Here is a 19,860-nt window from a genome sequence, read left to right on the forward strand (position 1 = left end):
AGTTTTGTCACCTTACCGCTTTCTGGATCTAAAAAAAATTTATTGTTCCCAGGTCCAAACAGCGAATAGCGAATTTCACCATTGGATCCGATGTCTGCATCCTTGGCACTGATCTTAAGGATGACTTTGTTTGATGGAATGTCTTCAGGAAATAATGCTGCATATGCAAACTAGGGACAAAAGCAGAAAACACAGGAGATGCAAGAGCTGCAGTTTATATTATCTTTGCACAGACATCATTTTGCATGGTTACTCTCTATGGTGCATGCACTTACAAGTATCTTCAACATTTTTATACAAAAGAAACAACTTTTCTTAAAGAACTTTAACTCATTAGTATAAGTTTTTAAGCATTTTAAGTATCACAACACCACCACAAACTAAAAACATTAATAGGACTGCAAAGGTGTTAGGAATAAAAAGGCTGACACACCTTATACACTGTCTACCCTGACTTTTTCTTGAACGCTCCCCTCATTTCACTACTGTAGCAGTACAACTGCACCCTTAACGGTGAGTGTGGGAGCGCAAGGACAGGACATAGGGTAATTTTACCACTGTATCATCTGTGCTCAGATAGGTCTAGACGTCACGGTGGTTAAAATGCCAGTGGCTACCTGTGCCCTGTCTATACTGATCCTCTCACCATGTTTACCACTAGAGGGGCTGCAACAACAATAATCTAATCTCACTACATAGTAAGAAAACTACCAGTGTGGAGAAGGCCTAGCTCCTCTAGCTCCACTGCTATGTTCTCTAAAACACTATCCTTCCACCTTCTTTAGTGAAACTATCTACTCCCACCAGTGCCTCCCAGAACACGTCAGGCCACTGAACTAAGAGCGTACCATCCATGGAGCTAAGAAATGAAAGTAAATGAAACTGGGAGCCAATGATAAATAATAGTGAACTTTATAGGAAAACTTTATGTCCAGTAAAATATTACACAACTAAAATTTGCTGACTAACCTGATCACAGACAGGACTATTATCATTAACATCAGTGACCGTCACTTCCACAGCAGCTTGTGTTACAAAGAGGCCATCGGTAGCAGTGATGTTCAGAAAATAAATGTCTTGTTCTTCCCGATCTAGTGGTCTCTTCACGTAAACCTTCCATTCATTCTGAACCAGTCCCAAGGCAAACTTCCCTTTGGGATTACCTCCTACAAAGAGGCAACGGAGGCCTATCAGAGCTTTGCACTCATTCAAACATAAACACAGATGCAGTTTAAAGGTGTCACAAGTAAGCAGCTACCATTTCTCCTCATACAATGAGAAGTGCTTTCAAACTGGCAAACTCTGGAAATTTGTAATAAGATTATGGTCCCAGGCATTTGTGGTCCCTTGTATGAAAGTAAACCACTAATATTCAAAGAAAACAAAATCCATTTAGCAGAGCTCAAGATGATCTCTTGTTTAGTTCTCCTTAAGGGCAATCAAATTCAAACTGTGAACAATCAATAGTCTTCTCAGGATGGTACAATTGTCTTTCCACTTAGTCTCAAGAGAGGATGTAATACACTGTAGCTCTTGTTACCAAGACAATTTCATTAGCTGTTGATTATGCAATCAAGGAATGGCAGTACGTTCTATTAAGGAATCCTTTAATGAAAGCTTTATCATACAGCTGTGCTGTTCTTATACTCATTAGGATTCTAGTTTTTAAAAAAAAGTTTACATGACACAGAAAGACACATTAGCCCTAACGAGGGGTCATTTAAGGAACAGTTCAAAGATAAGCATTGCAATTAGATCAAATTTATCAGAGAGTGAAAGCTAGTGAAAGCCAGCTAGGAGTGAAGGAGATGAAGCAGAACAGCTTTTTATTATGCTGAAACACTGACACCAAACCTGGCAATATTACTTTTCCACATCATTAAATTGCATGGAGACAAAAGCAGCTTGTAGAGAGAAAGACTTGTCCTCATCATCCTCAGAGAGGGAAATAATGTCATTTCACACACTGAAGGATACAAGGAATTAAAAGTGATGTGAAAAGGGGCACGGTTCTTTGTCAATAACATTTCTAATGGTTATTTACACCTGCATTTCAAAGGGTATAATCCCTAATCTCTTCTATAAGAAGATCACCTTCAATTACATTCCTTTGCTGTAGCCTGTTCTCCAACCTTTGTCTTTATGTTGTCAGATTAGACTGGAAATTCTTTGGGTCAGGTTAACACGACTTCCTCTCTCTGTGTACAGCTCCTAGAACATGCCTGCTCTGTAAAACTAGATGTATACATTCACCACATTCAGGCAGAATGGCATCTGTTTATCATGAACTCAGATGCTGCACGAACTGAATGGGGAGATGGAAAAGCCCCACATTGTTTCAATGAGCAAATTACAACTCAGGCTAACCCGCTATTTTCCCACTAAGCGAAGTTTGCTACTGTTCTCTTAAAGGGAGACTGCAAAGGTTTAAAAAAAAAAAAAGGGGGGGGGGGGGCTTGTGCCCTACTTCTTTGTGATGTAAAAAGGCAGCACAAATGGTGTTTTTTCATTAATTTTTTTTTCCTCCTTAGCAATATCAAGAATGTAAAGTCTGATGTTCCTCGGCTTTGCTGGAGTGCTCACTCAGTGTCTTAGATGTGTGCTGTGAGACTTCTTGGCCCCTACTGGAAAAGATAAGTTTTTAATCTTTACTCCCAACTATTTATGTTCAGTATGTGAGAAAATAGGTATTAACAAAAACATAGAAAAGAGAAAAAGTTATAAACCGTCGGAATAAAAAAAAAATCACTCTTCCCCTGTGATCACACCACTTAATTAGGTGTGGCTACCTAGCATCTCAGATATCGTAACTCTGCCAGTTCTCCATGAAGTCTCTCAGGGGCCTGGTCTACACTAGGAAATTAGGTTGGTATAACTACATCACTCAGGGGTATGAAAAATCCACACCCCTGTGTGACACCCTTAAACTGATCTAATCCGCAGCGTAGACAGCACTAAGTCGACGGCAGAAATCTGTTGTTGACCTAGCTACTACCTCTTGGGGAGGTGAAATACCTACGCTTTCCCGTTGGCATAAGTAGTGTCTTCGTTGAAATACCACACTGGCACAGCATTTTAAGTAGACAGGCCCGGGAAAAAGAGGGCAGATGAGACACATTTCTGAACTTAAAACCAAACAGAAAGGTTGAAGACATATGTTAAGCCTTGTGTGTATATCAAACACCAGAAAATGAGGGCAGTTTAGATGACTGATCAGCCACATATTTTATAGAACTTTTAGACTGAGTGTGTGCATTCGTATTAAAATATAAAGTGGGTATATCAAACACTTAACCATTTTCTGTTTATAGCAACCCAATGGTCACAGGCTCCAATCTTGAAAGGCCCTCAACTCCCAATGACTTCTGTGAGAGCACTGGATGCTCAATGCCATGCCAAATCAGGCCCTTGCTGAAGCTGTGTTGTGACAAAAAATGGATCTCCCCAAAAGACGGTCCATTGTATTTCATTATGCAACATGGGCTGGATCCAAAGACCAGTCAAGTCACTGAGAGTCTGTCCACTGACTTGATTGAACTATGAAACACATCCTAATCGGGCTGTAGAGAAAGGTAGACACATGCTGATTAACATTAAAATATCTCCATTTAAGTTCAGCATCAGGGTAAAGAAGCATATTTTTTCTCCACAGCTGGTTGTGAACCAGCCATAGCAAGAGTTTTGTTTAATATAACAAAGCCTTAAATATATGTCTTTAACTTCATGATGGCATTCAATACTTTTCTGCACTGTACATGAGAGTTCTTTGGTTAAGCAAATGATTAACAAGCTTCAGTTAACAGGAAGCAGTATACCCACCTCATGTATTATCCCATTGCTGAGTAAAGAGGAGAGGTAAAAGCTTCAATCAGTTGGCTGGTCCTGTTAATAGTAACACCAGCCTTGAACAACTCTATAGTCATTACCGCCATGTTGTTCATGAAATAGCTTTTATATCATATGCTGGGAATTATGGGAGTGTGTATAAAATGTTTGGGTCTTTAAGACCCCCATTTCTTTCCCTTATTCTATTAAAAGATTCATCTGAATGACCAAGAAACCTTAGTGATAAACACAAAACATGTGAATCAAAGGATTGATTCATGTGTCTCTTCCTTTTTTGTTATCGTTATCCTTCCTTTCTCCATTGCTCAGCACTGGTGCTACATTTTGCTGATGAAAGACTGAAGGCATATGATAAAGTGTTACAGAAATAATGAGATGTAAACAGTAAAATACTGTCAGGGAAATATTCTTAAAAGGAAAGGGAAAAAAATAAGCTGTGGCTTAGGGAACCATTTTCTAGCATTCATATGTATGCCCTGCTGCAGATCTCATTCTGCAATGATTAATTAACTTTTCCACTAACATATTTAAGCAGATTCTGGGTCCTAAGGGCATTCTAATTAATTAGTTTTTCACTCTGAATAATGTAGAATTTCTAAACGGAAGCCTCCTGACTACGAGTATTAATGGATTCTTTAAAATCTGTTGGCAGTTTTCTTATGTTCTGCTTTGAATGTCACAACACTGAAGTGTTAGCTAAAAATAAAAGCAACTTTTAGAATGACTTTGAGGCTAAGAGAATCTGCATTATCTTTCATCTTTTGTTACTTGAAGTTTGACTAATGGCCTGTTCCCCCATGCCCTAGTCAGCACATGGTACAAAACCAACTTGGGCTCAAGTTTAATGAAAGAAAAAACAGCCAGACACAATGAAATCCACAAACATGCTGATCCCAAATAAACAAATTTTGATACACATCATTACTAAAGCGCATATATATAAGTTATAACAACTAAAAGGGTAGCTGAAAACTAGATATTGACCACATGAGTTTTCACTGCAACTTCCCTATTCATAGTCCATACTAGAGTGGTTATTTATTTTGTTTCTTTTTTTGGATTTTATATTTATTTATTTAGAAATGTCTAGTGCCTATCTGGAACTGTAGGTACTTTATGCATATTAAAACCAATAGCGTTTACACAAAATTTAAAACAGTGCACATGCTTATGGAACTGCCCAAATGATAAAGACAACCCACCAAATTCTACCACCACTACATCTTAGCTTTTGAGGAGGGAGGGTTAGCTCCGTGGTTTAAGCATTGGCCTAAGCATTGGCCTGCTAAACCCAGGGTTGTGAGTTCAATCCTTGAGGGGGTCATTTAGGGATCTGGGTCAGATATCTGCCTGGGGATTGGTTCTGCTTTGAGCAAGGGGTTGGACTAGGTGACCTCCTGAGGTCCCTTCCAACCCTGATATTTTAAGACAATATTATAAATAAATAAATTAATGGAGATATCCCATCTCCTAGAACTGGAAGGGACCTTGAAAGGTCATCGAGTCCAGCCCCCTGCCTTCACTAGCAGGACCAAGTACTGATTTTGCCCCACATCCCTAAGTGGCCCCCTCAAGGATTGAACTCACAACCCTGGGTTTAGCAGGCCAATGCTCAAACCACTGAGCTATCCCTCCCCCCTGGTTCCCAATATTTTTATGTCTGCTAATATGACTCCTCCCGCAAATACCAGGGCTCTCAGAAGTGGCTACCTGAATGACTCTAAGGGTATGTCTATGCTGCGAGAAAACACCCACGGCTGGCCCATGTCAGCTGGCTTGGGCAGTGGGGCTACAGAATTTCAGTATAGATGTTCAGGCTTGGGCCGGAGCCCTGTCTCTGGGACTCCGCAAGGAGGGAGGGTCTTAGAGCCTGAACTCCAACCCAAGCCCAAGCATCTACACCAGTGGCTCTCAACCTTTCCAGACTTCAATACCCCTTTCAGATGTCTGATCTGTCTCGAGTACCCCAAGTTTCACTGGAGCATGTAACTTAGCTTCATAGGACCCACTGTGGTGTTGGGCCTCAGGCAATTGCCCTGCTTGCCCCCCCACTACCACTCTGCACTTGTGACCCCCCTAAACCCATCTTGTGACACCCCCCCCCCCGAGGATTGCAAACCCTAGGTTGAGAAACACTCATCTAGATTAGTTGAATAGCCCCTGAAAGGCCTCTGTGTACCCCCAAGGGTATTTGTACCCCTGGCGGAGAACCACTTATCTACAATACAGTTTTATAACCCCGCAGCCTAAGCCCCATGAGCTCAAGTCAATTGACACGGGCAGCCGCATGTGTTTTACTGCAGTGTAGACGTACCCTAAAGGACAGATCCTCAGCTCTGGTTTATTGTCTCCATTGACTTCAGCAGAGCTCTGGCCATTTACACCAGCTGAGGATCTGCCCAGAGGTGCTTGACATGCGCACAAAGCAAGAATAAAAATGTGCCGCTCACCCCAAAATTACACAAATACCGATTGAGCTTCCCATGCAAAATAAACACAGACAAAAAGAAAATAATACTCACCACAAACAACAAACTCTCCCTTCCACAAATACTGAGAAAGAGATGACTAAGGGGTCCTTCTCTCTTAATCAGAAACATTGGCATGGGCTTCAATGATTTGCTGGATCAAAGTTATAACCTCTGCCACATTTTCTGGTTGCTTTCCCCCGATCTACCAGCATTACACCTCAGGCTTATCTGAGATGGGCATCAACCAGCTCACCCTTGCCCAGGGTCAGACGTCAGTCAGACACTGGGCTAGACATTCCACCTCACCAGGTAGGTCAGGCACACTGAGGAGGTCAGACTGAGTTCCACTGGCACACTTCGAAGCTGCTATAGCCCATACCTCCTCATTAAGGGTCTGAGCCTCTCAGCTGCTGGGCATCCTCTGTTCCCACTTACTTCAACAGGAACTGTGGGTGGAGAGCAGCTTCAAGGACAGGGAACAATCTTAACAGCCCCAAACAGTGGTTACGCCAGTTACTTTAGGCCGTGTCTACACAGGGACACTCAGGAAAGTTAATGTAAATCAACTAGAGGTGTGAAGTCAATGCACATGGTGTGTGGATACCCTCATTAAGGAGTAAAGTGGCCTTAATTTACAGTAACTTAATCTGCCTTGAATTAGCCCCCCCCACACCCTTTTCCCCCTCCACCTTGAAGGTGACTTCACACCTTTTAGTTGATTTGCCTTAACTTTCCTGAGTGTCCCTGGATATCTAAATACTTTTACAGAACCTGCAATATTTGCACTAGCAGGGGCATTCCCCGACCATAATTACAGGGTCCTGTAGGTAATACTGCAAACACCAAGAAAACCTTATCTATTTGTCTAAAACAATACTGACAAGTCTTCAGTAATCCACATGAAAGGGCCCATGGTTTATTGCATGCAACTGGCCAAAATTGCGCTCTCACAAGAAAAGCAACAGTGCCTCTTCCATCACTGCCAGGAATGTTCTGATATTTAACATCCAGCTTTTATATCGTGCCTTTCATCGGTACGGATCCCAAATTGTTTTACAAGGACTATCAATGAATGGACAAATAGGCATCACATCTTCCACCAGTGAAATGCAGATGGCTCTGGGTTCGAAAATGGCAGCTGTTTACCAGCACAAAGCAAGCCTGAAGAACAGGTTTGAACTGAAGAACTGTATTTAAGTTAAACTAAAAGTGGGAGGGGCATGTTAGTCAAGCACAGTGTAGTTATCCATATTAGAAGTTGGCCAGAACACTGAGATTAATGACTGTATTCTTGGGGAAAGTACTACGGGATCTTTAGTCATCACAAGCAGTTACAGCTTTGATTTTATGCCTCATCTAAAAGGCGATTTTTCCACACATTCTGTGTGTGTTGCATGTCCACAGGGAAAGGTATGAAAGGCTATTCTGAGTGCACTAAATGCCATTCTCGTCATTTACTTTTTTTTCCTTTTAATTCAGTGATCCATACTTGCTCCAGTGAACGGCTCAGGCATGGCTGTATTTACAGAACAATATTCTGGGTCTCAAAATACCTTCAAAATGACACGATCACTGAAAAAAATTCCCAGCTAATTTGATCCCATTGAATGTTCGAGTCCACTAGCTGAACTCATTTTGAACTCAAAGTATGAATTGAATGTTTCATTAGTGAAAATGCAACTGTTTTTTAACATTTGTTTTTTATCCAATAGAATTAAATGTTTCTGGATGATTTTTATTCTACAATTTCCCATATCTAAGAAGATGTCTTAAAAAACTGAAGATAGCAAAGCCTCTTTGGTATTATGTTCTAGCAGTTGCAATGGTATCACATGTGCCTTTTAAACCTCTTGTTTTTTCAGTAGTAGCATTTTTAGAATTTACTATGACAACATAAAATCAGGAAGGGATAGTTTTGAAACTTTTAGGTCTTACGGGAGGAGATTGCTGTTAAACTGCTAGTTTTCTCAAATTAATGAAAGTGGATTAATATATAATGTAGCTGTACTGTGCATTAGAACAGGAGATTTAAGACTTCAAGACAATTTACATAAATGGGAAAAATGCTAGTTAATAATTATCTCAGTGCACTAAACTACTCCCAATTTGAACATCACTGCTTTGCTTTTCTACAGCACTTTCCATTTGAGGATCTCAAAGCTCCATACAGACAGTAATTGTATAGGTGTCACAAAGCATCTAGGACACCGGCATTATTATTCCAGTTTTACAAACAGGGACAGTGAAGCACAGAGAGGAAGTGCCTTACCCAAGGTCACACAGGAAGTGGGTGGCTGAGTCAGGAATAGAACTCCTGCCTTCCAGTTTTGTTCTTTACTCACAAAACTAGCCTTCACCTCCTGTCCTTATACACTATTATATGATACCCTATTAATATACACCTCTACCCCGATATAATGCGACCTGATATAACAGGAATTTGGATATAATGCAGTAAAACAGCACTCCCAGGGGGCGGGGCTGCGCACTCCGGCGGATCAAAGCAAGTTCTATATAACGTGGCTTCACCTATAACGTGGTAAGTTTTTTTGGCTCCTGAGGACAGCGTTATATTGGGGTAGAGGTGTACCAGTTTAGCCTTTACAGGTGTGGAAGAATTTACTTCCAAACTGAATAAAGACTATTTTCAAATGGTCAAAATGAATTATTAAATCACTTGAAACCTGTGGGGGTATTTTGAATGTATATGATGACAAACCATGGTACCTAGGACTTCATGATTGTTACCATACCATATGCCACAGCCATTCTGCATTTGATAGCAAAAGCAGGGACAGAATTCAGATCCTCCCTCTCCAAATACACAAACCCATGCACCACTTGAGCTAAATGAGACTTCTTACTTTTACCCATTACTTGTTAGCAGTATTGAGTCTATGACAAAACCAGAAGCAGTTCTAATTCTATCCAGTGCAGACCATGGTGCACACCAACAATGACCAGGTTATTACAATATATTAGCAGCTCTGCAGGATGGGAGGCAGGAGGAACCAACACTTTACTCCCACAAATGTACTGGAGAATGCAGACAACAGACAAAATAACCACACCCCATTTCCCCCTCCACCTCCCTTCCCCTGCCCATACACATACACACATCTAATTTTGCTCTGGAAAAAGAATGACAATAAATATAGCATGATAGGAACAAACAATACTACCATGCTTGGAAAAAATATTAGTAATGAAATAACGTTTACACCATGCTGCATGTCTGCAAACCAGAACAGCAGTACGGAGGTTTGTGGCTTCCCTGGTTTGTGATACGATGCTTCTGGTAAGTGGGGAAAGTGTGGTATTCCTCCCTCCCTAATTTACAGTGCACGTCAATTTTTCCACAGATAGTGATTTTTTAAATTGAATTTTTAAATGAAAGTTTAAATGAAAATTCCCCTCTCTGGAAGGGGAAGGGTTTAATTAAAAAAAAGTGCGTAGAAATGTAAGGGTTTTCCTCCTGAGAATAAATGCTGTTCATTTTCCCCGGTTGATACATTAAGTTCTGATCTTTCCCATGCTGACACATCAATCATGATGGGTTACACTTCCTTACATTGCAGCACAGCATGAAGTCTTGGGCTGTGAAACTGGGGAGAGAGGGAGGGAGAGTGACACACACACAAATCTCTTTCTCTCTATCTCTAAGCTTCACTAGTTGCAACAAAATTCTGGTCAAATTAAGAACAATAAATCCAAGAGAACAATAAATCCAAGAGAAATAGAACTGACTTGCTTGCAAGCTGAGGATGTACCTGAAATCCTTCTAAATCTTTCATGCTAATCTGTACTAAATCTCAGTTCTTCAATAACGGCAGGTTTCAGGAAGAAAAGGGGTTTGCAACTTTCTTACCTGTGATATGGTAGCTAACCTGCCGGTTGACTTCAGACGTGTCTTCGTCCCATGTGCTGAGAACTGCCACAACTTCACCTGGAGGGTCACTCTCTTTTACAGATCCTCTGTACACCTCGTGTTCAAAGATTGGTGCATTGTCGTTTATGTCTGTCACAGTGACAGAGACCAAGGTGGTGGATGAGAGGGAAAAAGCTTCTCCCAGATCTGAAGCTACCACTGCAAAAGTAAAAGTGGGATTCTTTTCATGATCTAGGTCCTTCAATGTGCTGATCCACCCACTGTTGCCATCGATTGTGAAGGCTTCCATGATCTTGTCCAGCTCTGATTCCACTGAAAGAGTATACGTGACTTGCCCATTTGCACCCCAGTCCGCATCAATTGCTTTAACCTGGATAAGTTTAATCCCTATTGGCATCCCTTCCATTATTACAGCTTCATAGTTGGCAGCTTCAAACACAGGCTTGTTGTCATTTACATCCAACACTTTAACCTCCACATCCACAGTTAATACAATGTCCACTTTGTCTAGCTGTATGGTGGCTGCAACTTTAAAGTGAAAAGCAGGATTCGTCTCATGGTCAAGTCTCTTATCTAGCTTTATGATTCCAGTGTCTTGGTCTATGATGAAAATCCCTTCCTTGTTGTTTTCAGCTAATTCACCATTAACAGTGCTATATACAGCACCCAGGCTTGGCAAAACATGCAAAATGTCAAGGGTGCTTCCTATGACAGTGTCTTCTGGTATTGTAAAAGAATATTGGGGTTGGGAAAAGGAAGGTAAAACAGCTTCTGGCGGTAAAACATGGATATAGACAGGAATAAGGGAATGCTTCATGGGAATGCCACCATCAACTGCTTTGACGAAGAATGACAGAACGGTGTTTTTCAGCTGGTTAAAGTTACCTTTGGTGACCATCCATCCATTGTCAGGATCAATTTCAAGCAGATCTGCGACTGAAACAGAGGCTTCACTATACAATGAATAGGTGATTCTTGAATTGGCTCCATCATCTGGATCTAATGCTTGCACTTGGGTGACCAAATGACCTTTTCCAACATCTGCTTTGACACTTGCTCTGTATTCTATTGTCATAAACTGGGGAGTATTGTCATTCTCATCCACTACGATCACTCTCACGGTGCAGAAAGTCATTCTCCCACCTCCATCCAGGGCCCTCAAAAATATACTGATATCCCCTTCCAAAGGGTTCTCTCGGTCCAATTTCTCAGTTGTTAGGATCTGTCCATTGTTATCAATTAAGAATCGGTCCTTGGCAAAATCATTTATTATGGAGTAGTTTATTTGGCCATATATACCAGAATCTCCATCTGTCGCTTTTACATGGACTACCTTAGTTCCAGGGGCAGCATTTTCTCTAACCTCTGCCACATAAATACTCTGTGAAAACACGGGGCTATAGAGGTTAGCACCCAGGATCCGGATATGCACCTGAGCTGTGCTGGTGAACAATCCATCCGAGACAGAGACATTTAAGCTATACATTGGCTCCATCCTCTGTTTCCGATGGTTAGACAGAGTTATAATGCCACTCTTGCTGTCCATTATAAAGCTGGTCCGATCATTTCCAGACAAGATACTGTACTCCAGTCTGTCAAAATCAGAGCTGTCAGCATCAGAAGCTTGGACACAAGTCACAAAATGACCCCTAGGGGCCAGTTCACTCACGTAAGATTCATATATTAACTGGTTAAAAACTGGAGGGTTGTCATTCATATCTGTCACATAAATACTAACAAGAACTTCACTGCTCAGTGGTGGGAATCCATTATCAGCTGCTCTGACTTTTAAGCTGCACTGCTGTAATAGTTCATGATCCAACATACGGGCTGTCAGGATTAGGCCACTTGTGCTATCGATGTGAAAATAATCAGTGCTGTTAAAGGAGTCCTGGACAATCTGATACTGTATAATTTTGTTATTTTCAGAGTCTGCGTCGGTAGCAACAACCTGCAACACAGGAGTCCCAATCAAAGATGCTTCGGATAAGGTGGCATTATAGGCCGTGTGATCGAAAACCGGAGGATTATCATTTACATCATTAATAATTAAGTCCACAGTGACTTCAGCCCGAGCACCAGTGAGGGCATCACTGGCTCGTACTGTCAGCTTAAAAACAGAATTTACCTCATAGTCCAATGGGCTGATGACACTCAGAACGCCGGTGTCAAAGTCAATGTTAAATTGGTTGTAGGGATCTCCATCAACAATGATATAAATGATACCCTGGCCCTCTGGGCTGGTTGCATTTATGCTAAGAATTGGGGTGTGCATTTCTATGTCTTCATTTACAGAAGCTGTATAGAAGGGCTTGTCAAACACAGGCATTGCTTTATTAACTATAGTAATAGGAAGTTCTACTGAAGCAGACAACGAAGGATTACCACCATCTTTTGCAAGGATGATAACTAAATACTCTATATTAGATAAGTCAGAGTTGAAGGCTTCTCTTAAAGTGACACTACCAGTTTGTCTGTCAATTTCAAAATGCCCATAGTCTTCTTTCAACAGATAGGAGACTTCACCATTTGCACCCTTATCTTTATCAATGGCTGTCACTCGATATATTAGGGTACCGGGCTCAGCATCAACTTGTACAGCAGCATAGTAAGGCAGCCCTACAAACACTGGAGCATTGTCATTGATGTCCTCAATGTTAACTCTGACAACCACCCTGGCCACACGCAGATGATCTAGTTCACGACTTGCTTCAACGACCAGCTCATATAGTTCTTGTTTTTCTCTGTCAAAGGGGATGCCCGTTGTTTCAATGACTCCCGAGGTGGATTTGATCATGAACTTGTTTCCCGGGTTTAATATACCATACTTCAAGGGCTCATTGAGACGGTTTCCAACAGCATTCATCACAGCTACCTTTGTGATATTAGTGCTGTTCTCCGAGATAGATGTGGAATAAAAACTTTGTGTAAAATGGAGCCCACTATCCATGGCTTCTTTTACCATTATGGTCACCATAGCAGTGCTGTAAAATTTCCCATCAGACACTCTTACTATAAGCATATAATGATCTTTGGAAAGAGTATTATTTTTTATGGTGAGTACCCCAGTACTTGAATCAATCAAAAAATGGTCCACATTGCCTTCAATCAGACTGTATGTTAGTTCAGGTGGAACCTCTGAATCCGGGTCTGTAGCCTTGACTTTAAGAACCTCTACACCAACGTAAGTGGGCAGAAGCAAGACTGTCTCAAACACAGCCTGACTGAAGACTGGAGGATTATCATTGATGTCAGTTACTTCAATAGTAACTTCGACTGGACTCTCCGCTGTGAGCTGTGGATTTCCGCTATCTCTAACATGCACGTGGAAATGGAAGTGGGCTATGGTTTCATGGTCTAAATTTGCAATTGTTCTGATCGCGCCAGTGCTGGAATCTACAGTGAAGTACTTCTTAGCAGTGGATTCAACAATCTGATAGACCAACAAAGCATTCTGATTACTGTCGGCATCTGTAGCTCGTATCACTAGTGGGTTGTTGGCTGCGCTCCGGACTATACTGTTTACAGGAGCAGCTTCACTTATGCTGCCCGAGTATTGGGAGAGGAGAAAAACTGGCAGGTTATCATTTTCATCAACAATCTGAATGCTGACAGTGGCATTTGATGCCATGCCTGCCATGTTAGTTGCTTGAACAATGAGCTGGTAAGAGGAAGTGCGTTCATAATCAAGTGGCTTTTGACTGGTGATGACTCCAGAATATGGGTTTATAGTAAAGGCTCCATCCACATTCCCATCCTTGACCTCATAAACTAATGTAGACTGACTGATTGCAGAGATCAAAATGACTGAAGTTCCAATATCAACATTTTCATTAACTTCTGCTTGGTATTCCTTGTGTGTGAACTTTGGATGGGAATTATCTGACATGGTCACAGAAATGCGTACAATTGCCGTTGCAGACAGTGGTGGTGAACCTTGATCAGTTACTTTGACTGACAAAACAAACTGTCCCATTGTTGTCAAGTCCGGTTCCTTCAATACTGTGATGATGCCTAAAACTGGTTCGATCTTGAATGTGTTCCCAGTGTTTCCTAAAACATAAATGTTGAAAGCTATATTAGAAGTGAAATATTGAACATTGAGAAAATTAAATGTTATAAAACGAATCCGACTATGATACCGTCACATTAACCCACGAGCGGCCATCAGTAATACTAGTAATTGCATAGAATAAAAAAAAAAAACAGGTACCTAAATCTGGGCTCCTAAATCCATATTTAGCCACCCAGATAAGTGGCCTGATTTTCATAAGTGCTGAACATCCAGCAACTTCAACTGACTTCTGAAAATCAGACCACATACTCAGGTGTGTAAATATGGCCCTAAGAGCCCCGTTTTGAAAATCTTGGTTTATACATTTGTTTCATATTGATTAAAACAAGTCTTTTTCTCTATCTTTAAATATTTAAAATTATCTTAATGGTTACTGCAGGCACTCGATACCTCTGAAACCCACTCTGAAACTTCTATTTAGGTGCCTACACAGGAATTTAAGAGCCTAATTTTAGGATCCCAGGTTTGAAAATTTGGGCAATGTATATTATGCAAAAGTAAAATGTGGGAAAATGCACCCCCCCACATTATGGAATTAGACTATCAAATAGTTGCATACCTGAGACACAAAAAGGGGATCAAAGGCTAACAAGCCAATTGCTTGATAAAGGAATAACAATTTATGCCCTGAAAGAAAGAGGCTATTAAGCAACTATAGAGCGGACCACTGTAGCTCAAGGCTACAAAGAACTGACTACAAAGTGTTAGAATATAATTTAGAAAAATTACAAGGAACAATACCATATAAAATAGATAAAAGTATCTTGTGTCAGAGAGGTTTACTATTTGGTTTCTGAGGAAAGAGAAATCTAGATTAATACGATTTTGTAGACAACGTTTTCAGATCAGTGTTAGCATGTGCAGACAGAAAGGTCACTGACTGCATAAAGGAGAAAATAATGTGTTTGGATCACAGGGTTTTTTTTTTGTTTGTTTGTTTTTTTTAATAAACTAACGTGATATACTCTCTGACTGTTCTTCAGGAGACAGATGCAAAACTTCAGGGTCTGTCCAAGTTTTTAACTGTTAAGAACATAAGAACGGCCATACTGGGTCAGACCAAAGGTCCATCCATCCCAGTATCCTGTCTGCCGACAGTGGTCAATGCCAGGTGCCCCAGAGGGAGTGAACCTAACAGGTAATGATCAAATTCTCTCTCTCCTGCCATCCATCTCCACCCTCTGACAAACAGAGGCTAGGGACACCATTCCTTACCCATCCTGGCTAATAGCCATTAATGGACTGTTACTACATGTCACCTCTATTAGACAACATTTTTGTGTGTGGCATCTTAAATAATTGCTTAAAATGTGGTTCACACAAGCTTTTAGCTCCTTTTTCTCATTTTGATTCCAAAGCCAAACAGCCTATATTGACCTGTACTAATTTTAAATCTTTATTGTCAAACCATTTTTGATATAATGGTAGATTATCATGGAGACTATTCCGGGGATCTTTTTGCTAGAGTTAAGGGTCCATGACCCCTGTAAGAACTTTTCTCATACACCACTGAGTGGTAACCGTTAGTAAACAGTGATCTTTTAGTGGTAACTGCTACAGCTGTTGCGCAGAGGGCAGCATGTGTGAAAATTCCAGCTGAAGAACAAACTATGTGGTGACCCAAAAAGTAAATAAATACAGATTCTCTAAACGCCGTAACTGACTGCTAAGACTACCCGTATTTGCTGCAGGTTCTGAGGCACAGAGGCTAGTCCAAACAGCAGAAATCAGTATGACAGTGGCTCCTACATATCAGCTATACACACACCCGTAAGAGCTACAGAGGCCAAGGGTTATGATAGCTAAACCAAACTTTGTGCTGTTCACTGAGAGGCCCGGGGGGCAGATTCCCACAAGGATGAGCACATTGCTGGCACTGACAAACATTGCATATGGCAGAGCAGTTTTATTTTGGTACTGCTAGCTAATAGGAATTAGTTACAGTCACAGACTGATGCATGTAAGGATGGGGAGGAGGGTGTTTTTCTCCTTTAGAAATTTCTTATTAAATTATGAGACTACTGCTTTCATCATTCAAGGTACTTCCTGTGAATGAAGACGTATGATCTGAGCCCAGCTGTTAAAATCAGCATCCTCACTGCACCCAATTTATAGATTATAGAAACTATAGCAACTGAAGCCTCAATTTTGATACATCTAGGATTGGAACATCTGTGCATAATGAAACCATAGGAGTTCAGTTTTATAGTAAATGAAGGCTTGAAGCCTGGAATAGCAGACAGAGCTCACGATGAAACAGAAACAACAGGCAGTTATAGAAGACAAACCTATATGCGAACACTTTGGAGGATAGTACTAAAATTCAAAGGGATCTAGATAAATTGGAGAACTGGGCTACAGACAAGATGAAATTCAACAAGGACAAATGCAAGGTGCGACACTTAGAGAAGAAAAACCAAATGCACAAATACAGAATGGGGAATAACTGTCTTGGCAACAGCACAGCTGAGAAGGATCTGGGAGTTGTAGTGGCTCACAACCTCAACATGAGTCAACAACATGATGCTGTTGCAAAAAGGGCAAATGCAAGTTTGAGTTGCATTAACGGAGGCGCAGCACGCAAGTCACAGGAGGTGATAGTATCGCTCTACTCGGCGCTGGTTAGGCCTCAGATAGAGTTCTGTGTCCAGTTTTGGTCACTGCTGTATAGAAAGGATGTAGAGAAACTGGAAAGGATCCAGAAGCAAGAGACGAAGATGATCAAAGGGACGGAATGCAAGCCTTATGAGCAAAGGCTGAAGGAACTGGGTATGTTTAGTTTGGAAAAGAGGCAGGCGTGAAAGTAAGGCGGTACGGGCCGGTATGGTGTACCAGTAAAAAGTGGCCGCTGGTACCGGCCCATACAGCTGACTTTAAAGCGCCGCCACCACTGATGATGGGGGGGAGGGGCAAAAGGGGCAGCGACATTAAAGCGCTGCCGCAGCAAAGGACCCTGCTTAAAGCTTAACATTGTTGCCCCTTTTGCCCCCTCCCCCGGGCCACTGACGGGAGGGGGGGCGCAAAAGGAGCAGCTTCCCTGGGGATGGCGATTTAAAAGCCCCAGGCCCTTTAAATCACCGCTGGAATCCGGAACAGCACGGGCCAGGCAGCGCAGATGGGCTGGCTGGGGGACACTGACTCCCCAGCCCTGGCCCTTCTGCCCAAGGCCCCTGTACCGGTAAGAATTCAATTTTACTTTCACCCCTGAAAAGAGAAGACTAAGGGGGAACATGATAGTGGTCTTCAAATACGTGAAAGGCTGTGTGACGGGATGTACATGTCCCACACTAGAGAAGGAGAAGTTCACCCCATATGTTGGATGGAGGAAGCCACATCCCCTTGCCACTGCTGGGCATGCTCCAACTGGTGCCTCAGCATAAAAGGCCAGTTCAGTCGGGGCTGAGGAGAGAGAATGCTCATTGCAGGCTCCCTCTTGGGAGCTGCTGGAGCCCCCGATCGTGAAGGCCAAGTGTGCCGAGACCCAGGCCAATACCAGGCCGCCCACGGAAGCCCAAGTAATTGGGAGCTTCGCAAGCTGATGACCCCAGAGGTCCAGGAGACTTGTGGACAGCAACACTGGAAAACAGGGTAGGAAGTAACCCAGGGGAACTAGAGATTGGTCCGGTTGTGGAACCAGGACAAAGGCAGCGTGTTTCGGACAGATCCTCACTAATCTAGTGATGAATCCATTCGCTGCTATCAGGGCCATGGGCTGGGACCTGGTGGAGCAGGGATGGCCTGGATCCCTCTACCCCGGCTGCCAGCCACCCCTAGATGGCGGCCCACTTCCCAACTAGCTGCTCGGTCTCACAGCCTTGACTAAGAGGGCAGCCATACTGACTCGGGCCAGTAGGCCGCACGGCCCTACAAGTGAGGGCAGCCATATTGACTCTGGCCACTAGGCCCTGAGGCTCAGGGTGGTCATTGGGACTCAGTTGTGGGGCTATCATGCCTTTCCCCATGCCCCAAAGAGTGAAGGGGTGTATTGGCTCCACAATAGGTTGCCACAAAAAAGATAAAGAAAAACTGTTCTCTCTTGCCACAGAGGGCAGACCAAGAGGCAAAGGGTTCAAACTACAGCATAGCAGATTTAGATTAAATCTCATGAAAAACTTTCTAACTGTAAGAACAGTAGGAAAATGGAACAGATGGCCTAGGGAAGTTATGGAATCTCCTTCACTGGAAGTTTTCAAAAGGAGGCTGGATAGCCATCTGTCTTGGATGGTTTAGATCCAACAAATCCTGCATCTTGACAGGGGGTTAGACTAGATGACTCTTGCGGTCCCTCCGAACCCTATGGCTCTATGATTCTGTAATATAATATGTAGAAAGGAGGAAAACATACAGCCTAAACTTGGCCACCTAATAACCTAAACATCATTTCTAATCATCATCTTATGTTCTGTCTCCATTATGTACTATATTACAAATGCATTATAGCCATAGTCTTACAGCACTACATTATTTATCATGTGTATTGTGATGGCACCTAGAGGCAAACCAGGTTGAGGTCCGATTGTGCTAGGTGCCCTACAAGGATACAGTAAATAACAGTCTCTTCTCCAAAGAGCTCACAGTCTCACAGATGAGAGATAAAAGGTGGACAGGACAAACCAGTGGGCTGTGGGACAGACAGGCAAATAAAAATAGTAGGACATGTGCAATTCTTGACTGGTTTGCTGTCTACCTCTTTAAAAAAAGCAATAAACCAATCCCACGCCCTCAGTCCCACCCAACACACACATATACATCATAATAGGGGATATAAAACTATATCCCAATGAGTGAATCATGGAGGAGTAGCACAGAGGGGAGTAGATGGCTCAGGTTATGGCACAAGCAGTCTTTTATCACTAGGTTGTCAGTTGGAATCTGCTTCAGGCAGATGCTCAGGTCTGGTGACCTTTAGCAGGAGGGATAGCTCAGTGGTTTGAGCATTGGCCTGCTAAACCCAGGGTTGTGAGTTCAATCCTTGAGGGGGGCCATTTAGTGATCTGGGGCAAAAATCTGTCTGGGGATTGGTCCTGCTTTGAGCAGGGGGTTGGACTAGATGACTTCCTGAGGTCCTTTCCAACCCTGATATTCTATGATCTTCTGGCCTCTGCCCCAGTGCTAGTGGAACAGAGGCCCCTGGGTTCTGTTGCTACCCCCGCTACTTAACACTGGGCAAGTCTCTTCTCCTCTGTTTCCTCACCCATCCTTAGTTTGGTTTGACTATTTAGACGGTTCTAAAACACCATTTCTTCGGCTCTCATATGAGAAGCCATAGCAGACTGGCCAAAGATGGAACAGGCACAGAGACAGAGAGCTGGGTGCCCTCTCTCCCTGGGATGATCCCTTAGGAAAGGGTTGAGGCATATTGGTGTGGCAGTGTGGGTAAACCTGAAATGCAGCTGCCCAGGCTGTGCTCATTCTGTGATGACCAGGACTTAATTCTTCCAGGGTTATTAATTTATTGCCTTTCCCAAGGGCCACAATAAATAAAACTTATTGCATCTATTTCTTTCAAAGAAAAGGCCACCCGTAGAATGGTGATGTACTCTGTGCAGAACTGTATTCCCCAACATACTACATCTGAA

The 19,860-nt window shown here is 42.4% G+C and overlaps 1 protein-coding gene across 4 annotated transcripts in view; it reads right to left on the bottom strand.

The window, feature by feature from the left end:
* The window catches only part of FAT3 (FAT atypical cadherin 3), a 572,988-nt gene that overhangs the window by 90,131 nt on the left and 462,997 nt on the right, over positions 1-19,860 (bottom strand). For all 4 annotated transcript variants that reach the window (XM_054015671.1, XM_054015669.1, XM_054015670.1 and 1 more), the window contains 3 exons: positions 10,186-14,259; positions 970-1,166; positions 17-170 (listed from right to left, as the gene is read on the bottom strand). In XM_054015671.1, coding sequence (XP_053871646.1) covers positions 17-170; positions 970-1,166; positions 10,186-14,259 — 4,425 coding nt within the window. The remainder of the gene's footprint in view (positions 1-16; positions 171-969; positions 1,167-10,185; positions 14,260-19,860) is intronic.

The sequence above is a fragment of the Malaclemys terrapin genome, chromosome 1 (assembly GCF_027887155.1).
Source record: "Malaclemys terrapin pileata isolate rMalTer1 chromosome 1, rMalTer1.hap1, whole genome shotgun sequence".
NCBI classification, from domain to species: domain Eukaryota; kingdom Metazoa; phylum Chordata; order Testudines; family Emydidae; genus Malaclemys; species Malaclemys terrapin.